The sequence below is a fragment of the Castanea sativa genome, chromosome 9 (assembly GCF_040712315.1).
Source record: "Castanea sativa cultivar Marrone di Chiusa Pesio chromosome 9, ASM4071231v1".
Classification (NCBI taxonomy): Eukaryota; Viridiplantae; Streptophyta; class Magnoliopsida; order Fagales; family Fagaceae; genus Castanea; species Castanea sativa.
This window is the reverse complement of record NC_134021.1, coordinates 9059464-9067318: the sequence shown is the minus strand read 5'-3', so window position 1 is coordinate 9067318 and position 7855 is coordinate 9059464. Positions and strand designations below refer to the sequence as shown.

Sequence of the window (7855 nt, the reverse complement as noted above, 5' to 3'; positions counted from 1 at the left end):
TTCTCTTCCTATAGAAAGTTTGCAATCAGAGCGCCACCGTCATCCATTTCGTGCATTCGTGTCGTCCTTCTACTTTATCCGTCATTTCGCATTTGCTCAATTCGATCCGGTATGTACTCCTAACCTTTCTTCCGTCCATCTCTTTATTATTATTTTTTATTTTATATATATGCAATTTCTTTAGATTCGTCAGTCTTAGGTCATACCGTCATAAATGTAGGTAATGTCTAGTGCGTCAAGTAATCAATCGTTTGTCCGCGATGGGGTGGGCTACGATGAGAGATTCCCGTCAGGTCCAAAAGATCCTGACACTTCAAGTGAAGAGAGGAATCTGTCCAGTACCTCTTCTTCCTTAGATGATGAAGGTCTGGAGGCAGAGAGTTCAGAGTCGTCGAGTAGTAGCTTAGATGGTGTGGATCCCCCCGTTCAATCAGTGATTGGTCCGGACGGTCTTAGAGAATTCGTCATGTTACCCCTCTGGACAGTGAATGACTTTAGGTCATCAATCACTGAGTCCCACCTCAAAACACTTAGAACCAAGTATCAAATACCAAATAACGTCCGTCTACGTCTCCCCCACAAGTCCGAGAAGTGTTACTACAGGGGGGTCAACGGTGCTGAAATCTACGAGCAAGCAATGAAGGCAGGGCTCAGATTCCCTTTAAGTTCTCTCCACCGTCGTCTGCTTCAATACCTTGGCCTATCCGTCACTCAGATCTCCCCAAACACCTGGAGAGTATTCATAGGCGTAGAGGTTTTATATGGAGCCATGTCCGACGGTGCCCGAAGATTGACGGTGGAAGAATTCTTCCATTGTTACCGTCCGACGGAGATCGTCAAATCAAAAGGAATGTACAGTTTCGTAGCCAGGAGTCGGTTGTTGAGGCTAGTCAGTGATACACCGGACTCCAATAGGGATTGGAAAAGTAGATATTTCTTTTTGGAGGGGGATGAATGGATGTGTCGTCCAGGAGATGACACGTATATGCCCGTCGACACCACATGGGGCATAATGCCTCCGTTGGGTATGCTATTGCTTTGGTTTCCGTCTAATTGAATCTTGAAAGTTATTTCATTTCATTCATTTTTTTTTTTAAGTCTAATCGTCTTTTTTGTAGCTCGGGACCGTCCACAAGTTACCTTAGAGCAGTGGAGCTTCCTGGAGAGAATCTTCAACAAGACGAAGCTTCAAGAGAGGACGTGGGCACAACTCGTCACTCTTGATACCCTCCATTGGTACTGTGACGGTCCTGAACCTTCAGCTGCCACCCGTCGTTACAATAGCAGAGTACGCAAACGTAAGTCCGTTGTAAATATGTTCGTCTTTTCATATTGTTTCTATTTTCTACTCTTGCCTTTCCTAACATCCGTCTTTGATTTGCAGAGATGGACGCTGCCAAGAGAAGAGCCTTCATCAAACAACAAGCAGCGAAGAAAAAACAAGAGGCTGGATCTTCAGCTAAGGCGACGACTCCATCTCTTCCATCAAAACGGAATCAACAAGAGAAGGTGGACCGTCTGCCTAAGAAGCAGAAGACAGGGCCCGTCGTAGCTTTGGAAGCTGAGAAGCCACCCGTCAAGCATGGCAAGGGTAAAGGCTTGATGAAGGGCCCAATTCCCACCAGGGAGAAACCACCCGTTCTCTTCCGAGAAGATTCAAGTTACGCCCTGGAGAAACTTTCGTCCATCCTGACGGCTGACGATTACGAGGACCTCGGCAACCATGCGATGGAGGCGATGGGAGAGACGGGCCTCTTTAACATTGCGCAGGTACTTTCGAGCCCGTCCTTTAACTTTGCAATCTTCATTATCATCCATCATTTACACAGTATTCTATTTTGTTTTCAGGCCATGCTGATGATGAAAGGGCTAATGGGCCGTTGTCTCAATCACGAGACAGTTATGAACCGTCTTAGGAAGAAAAATAAGACGATGGAGGATGAGCTTCACGACCTGAAGACCTATAAGATCAATACGGATAGAAAGCTCAAGTGCTCGGAGCAGGTTAGGGGTGAGCTGGAGAGGGAGAATGAGCAGTTGTGCCAAATCCTAAAAGACAAGGAAAAGGAGCTGACGGATACAAAGATCCAACTCCGTGATGCAAAAGAAGTTGCCGTCCAGGAGTATCGCGACTCCGACCTTCTTCTTGCAGAGCTTGGGAGTTCATTCGCTGACGGATTCGACGATGCCATCCGTCATGTCAAGTCGTCGTATCCGGACCTGGACGTCTCTCATGTCTCCATTAATGCTCAAGGGCAAACACTCGCGCAGTCCGTCCGTTCAGATAGTACAGACGATGTGCTTGTCATCACTGCTTCAGCTAACGAAGGTCAAACTCTCCCTCCAGTTCAACCAGATGACGATCAGAGGAATGAACCTACATCCCCCAAGCATCAGTAGTGGCCCCTTTAACCGTTGTAAAAGTTTTTTTTTTAATTTTTTTATCACGGTCAAAAATTTAACCGTTATAATTTATTTTGTTGAACCGTCGTATTTTAGTTGTAAACATTTCATTTTATGAAATTTTACTTGGCTTATTTTGTTGAATCTTTGTATTTTGTGAACTTCGTTCCGTCGTATATTATGTGATAATATGATAATAATTCTTGTAGGTTGATCCGTCCATTACGTGGACAACTTTCATCCATTTGGGTGGTCCGTTCATAATACGGATTTAAAGATCTCTTCATAATGTGGATGACTCGTCCATAATGTGGATTTTACTCTTGTCCATTTTGAATGACCCGTCCATTATATGGACTTAGTAGGGGTCCGTCCACTATGTGTATTTAGCTAATGTCCGTCCACTTTGTGGACTTTCAAGGTCTTCATCCTTTTGGATGATCCGTCCATTTTATGGACTTGGTAGGGTCTCCATCCTTTTGGATGATCCGTCCATTTTCTGGACTTAGTAGGGTCTCTATCCTTTTGGATGGTCCGTCCACTTTGTGGACTTTGTAGGTCTTCATCCTTTAGGATGATCCGTCCATTTTGTGGACTTGGTAGGTCGTCATCTTTTAAGATGATCCGTCCATTTTGTGGGCTTAGGTCGCCATCCTTTTGGATGATCCGTCCACTTTGTGGACTTTGGTCGCCATCCTTTTGGATGATCCGTCCACTTTGTGGACTTGGTAAATTTTGAGCATCATACACTTCATATGTTCTGAATAAAAACTCTTTTCAAAATGTTAGATCAGTAGACCATATATTGTTCATGGAAAGGAAAACTTAAGTTCTGATAATTAAAAACTACAACTGTTTAAAAATGAACTGGAAATATGGGAAATAAGGAGGTGGGTGCTATCTTATGCCCTACTGCACTACTGGTAGTACTTCTTCAGGTGCTCTGTGTTCCACGGATGGCTCAGTTTCCTTCCGTCTAACGTCTCCAAATAGTACGTTCCTTTCCTACGCCATGAGATGATTCTGTACGGCCCTTCCCAGTTAGGACCCAGTTTTCCTTGGGAGGCATCCTTTGTAGCGCCGAGTACTTTTCGTAACACCAGATCTCCTATCTGGAAGTCCCTGTGCTTGACCTTGGAGTTGTAATGCTTTGCCATCATGTCCTGGTATCGGGCCTTTCTTTGTGCAGCTGCTGCCCTGACCTCGTCTATAAGGTCAAGTTCTAAACGCAATGCTTCGTTATTCTTGCTCTTGTCGTAGCTTTCCACACGGTAGCTCGCTCATCCAACTTCTACCGGTATGAGGGCCTCAGTACCATACGCCAATCGAAACGGTGTCTCTCTCGTTGGTGTTCTCGCCGTTGTCCTGTATGCCCATAAAACGCTTGGTAGGTCGTCCGGCCAGATCCCCTTTGCCCCCTCGAGTCAGGTCTTGATAATCTTCAACAAGGACCGGTTCGTGACTTCAACTTGTCCATTGGCCTGTGGGTGGGCAGGCAACGAGTAGTGATTTTTGATTCCCAGCTGAGAACAAAAGTCCCTGAACGCGTTGTTGTCGAATTGCTTCCCGTTGTCTGAAACGAGCACCCTTGGAATTCCGTATCTGCAAATAATATTTCTCCACACAAAACTACGGATGTTTTTCTCCGTGATAGTAGCCAGAGCTTCTGCTTCCACCCATTTGGTGAAGTAGTCAATACCAACCACCAAGAATTTCAGTTGTCTTACCGCTGTAGGGAAAGGACCCATGATATCCAACCCCCATTGTGCGAACGGTCATGGAGCTGTAATAGGGGTGAGTTCTTCCGTTGGCTGCCTAATGAAATTGCCAAATTGTTGACACTTGTCGCAAGCTCTAACGTATGTATAGGCGTCCTTTTGCATTGTTGGCCAGTAGTATCCGGTCCGGAGTAGCTTGTGCACTAGAGACCTTGTCCCAGAATGGTTTCCGCAAACCCCTTCATGGATCAATCTCATCACATAGTTTGCTTCTTCACGGCCGAGACATCTTAGATATGGTCGGGAGAATCCTCGTTTGTAGAGGACGTTTTTGATTAAGACAAATCGGGCTGCTGTAACCTTCAACTTCCTCGCGTTCTCTTTGTCATCAGGCAGCTTGCCCTCCTTGAGATACACCATAATTGGGGCCGTCCAGCAATCTTCATTGCTTACCGCCTGCATGCTGATATCATCTAGTAATGATGAAATTTGGACAAAGGACAATACCTGTTCCGGGACGATCATTGGTTCGGCCGAAGCTGCCTTTGCAAGTCGGTCCGCTTCCTGGTTCTCCTCTCTTGGGATTTGAATTATCGTGAATTGGAGGTCACTCATTCGACCCTTTACTTCCCCAAGGTACCTTTTCATCCTCTCATTCTTGCAATCATAATTCCCATTTACTTGACTGGTCACGATTTGTGAATCGGAGTAGACGATCGCCTTCTTTGCTCCTGCCGCTATTGCAAGTTCCAGTCTCACAACAAGGGCCTCGTATTCTGCTTCATTGTTAGTAGTAGGAAAATCCAGACGGATCATGCATTCAATCTTGTCTCCTTCCGGGGTGTGGAGTACGACTCCCACACTCCCAGCGTGCTTATTGGAAGATCCGTCCGTGTGAATTCTCCAAATGGGCGTCTTTTCTGCCCCCTGCTCCTCTGCGGTAGTGAATTCAGCAACGAAGTCCGCCAATATCTGTCCTTTCACTGCCGTCCGTGGCTGATACTGGATATCGAACTCACTTAGCTCTATTGCCCATAGAGCCATCCGTCCAGCCGATTCGGGATTGCTCATTGCTCTCCGTAGGGGTCTATCTGTCAGGACGTTTATGGTGTGCGCTTGAAAGTATGGCTTGAGTTTTCAGGCCGCAGTCACAAGAGCAAATGAGAGTTTTTCCATTGGTGGATATCTTTCTTCTGCTCCTCTTAATGCCTGGCTTATGAAGTACATGGGCTTCTGCACCTTTCCTTCTTCTCTGATCAGAGCTGCACTAATCGCTTCCGTGGAAACAACGAGGTACAGGAACAATTCTTCCCCTGGCACTGATGGGCTAAGCAATGGCAGAGCGGAGAGATATGTCTTTAACTTTTCGAATGCCTTTTGAAGCTCGTCCATCCACTCAAAAGATTTCTTTAGCGTTTGGAAGAATGGGAGGCATTTGTCCGTCGCTCTTGACATGAACCTGTTTAAAGCCGCTATCTTTCCAGTCAAGCATTGCACTTCTTTTGCCGTCTTTGGAGGAGATAACTCTATAATCGCCTTTACCTTCTCCGGGTTGACTTCGATGCCCCTCTGGGACACCATAAATCCCAAGAATTTTCCTGCAGTTACTCCGAACGCGCATTTGCTTGGATTCAGCTTCATTTTGTACGTCCGAAGAGTATCAAAAGTCTCTTGGAGGTCCTTCAGATGATCAGTCATCCTGACGCTTTTTACTAACATATCGTCCACGTAAACCTACACATTTCTGCCAATTTGGTGTGTGAACATTTTGTTCATCAGTCTCTGATACGTGGCTCCCGCGTTCTTAAGCCCGAAAGGCATTACCTTATAGCAAAAAAGTCCCTGACTCGTCACAAATGAGGTTTTTTCCTGATCAGACTTATCCAATTTGATCTGATTGTAACCGGAGAAAGCATCCATGAAGCTCAAAAGTTCATGTCTTGCGGTCGAGTCTACAAGGGTGTCAATGCGTGGGAGTGGGTAGCTGTCTTTGGGGCAGGCTCTATTCAGATCCGTGAAGTTGACGCACATCCTCCACTTCCCATTGGACTTCTTGACCATTACTACATTCGCCAACCAATCAGGGTAGTATACCTCGCGTATGAAGTCCGCTTCTTGTAGCTTCCGCACCTCCTCTGCTATGGCTCGATCTCGTTCTGGGGCAAACACCCATTTTTTCTATCGGACCGGAGAGAAGGAAGGTGATACGTTCAACCTATGAACTATAACTGTTGGATCTATTCCCGGCATGTCCTCGTGACTCCACGCAAAAACATCTTGATTTTTTTGGAGGAATAATACGAGCGCTTGTCAAATTGTTTGGTCGGCGAGGGTGCCGATTCTGGTTGTTCGGCCGGGCCTAGAATCATCCAGTTGAACTTCTTCCAACTCTTCTATCGGTTCCGCCGTTGTTCTCTGTTCCTCGATATTCATTGCTTATAGGTGATCGTCCATTTCCATCATTGCGACGTAACATTCCCGTGCAGCCACCTGATTTCCCCGCAGTTCTCCAACTCCATATTCGGTAGGAAATTTGATCATTAGATGGTAGGTAGAGGTTACGGCCTTCCATGCATTGAGAGTGGGCCGTCCGAGGATGGCATTATATGCTGAAGAGCAATCAACCACGAGAAAGGAAACATCCTTGGTTATCTGCTGTGGGTAATCTCCAACCGTCACAGACAACGTAACGACGCCTAAAGGATAGACCCTTGTTCCTCCGACGCCAACAAGGGGTGCGTTTGTTGGGACCAGTCGTTTTTTGTCAATCCCCATTTGCTGGAATGCGGGGTAATAGAGGATATCTGCAGAGCTCCCATTGTCCACCAAAACTCGATGCATGTTATAGTCCCCTGCTCGTATGCTGACCACAAGCGTGTCGTCATGTGGGTGGTGAAGGCGTCGCGCATCTTCTTCCGTAAACCAGATACTGGGACCATCTTGTCGTGTCGCTTTTGGTGAAGCACCTATCGACTGGACGCTTTGAACCGTCCGTAAGTAGGTTTTTCGGGCCTTTTTGGATGACCCTGCAGAAGTGTTGCCCCCTACAATCATCCGTATATCTCCTACGGGTGGCCTGGGACGCTCATTTTCCCGTCTGGGATTCTGCTCCTGGGGTTGATCCGTTCTCTCCTTCCTTACGAACCTCTGCAACCTTCCTTGCCTGATCAGGGCCTTAATCTGTTGCTTCAAGTCATAACAGTCCGTCGTATCGTGGCCGTGATCGCGATGAAAACAACAGTATCTATCTCTTGGCCTCTTGTTCGGATCTCCCTTCAACTTGCCCGGGAACGTCAAGGTTCCTTCATCTTTGATTTGCATTAACACTTGGTCAATTGGAGCTGTGAGGGGGGTAAAGCTTGTAAATCTTCCTGAAGGTGGTTTGGATCTCCGGTCTTCTCGTCGGTCTCTGGTTCTTGCCATTTTTCGTCCATTGTCCGGTTTAGTTTCTTCCTGTCTTTCCCTTTTTCTTGGCTTATAGTCCTCTCGGGCCAGCAAGGCATCCTCTGCGTTCATATACTTCGTCGCCCTGTAAAACACGTCGGACATAGTTTTTGGGTCATTCTTGCATAGAGAGAACAAGAACTTACCCTTTCGCAGCCCGTTTGTGAATGCTGCCACAAGTATCTTGTCATCCGCCTCGTTTATCGAGAGGGCTTCCTTGTTAAAGCGGGCTATGTATGATCTTAAAGTCTCGTCTTCTCGTTGCTTAATACTCAATATACACGCAATAG

The 7855-nt window shown here is 46.5% G+C and overlaps 1 protein-coding gene across 1 annotated transcript; it reads right to left on the bottom strand.

Moving 5' to 3' along the window:
• Positions 1–4178: 4178 nt before the first annotated feature.
• Positions 4179–5192, bottom strand: LOC142608716 (uncharacterized). Its single transcript, XM_075780407.1, has 3 exons — positions 4985–5192; positions 4333–4897; positions 4179–4218 (listed from the first exon to the last, which is right to left on the bottom strand). The coding sequence occupies exons 1-3, from the start codon at positions 5190–5192 to the stop codon at positions 4179–4181; spliced, it is 813 nt and encodes a 270-aa protein (XP_075636522.1).
• Between the last annotated feature and the right edge of the window lie 2663 nt (positions 5193–7855).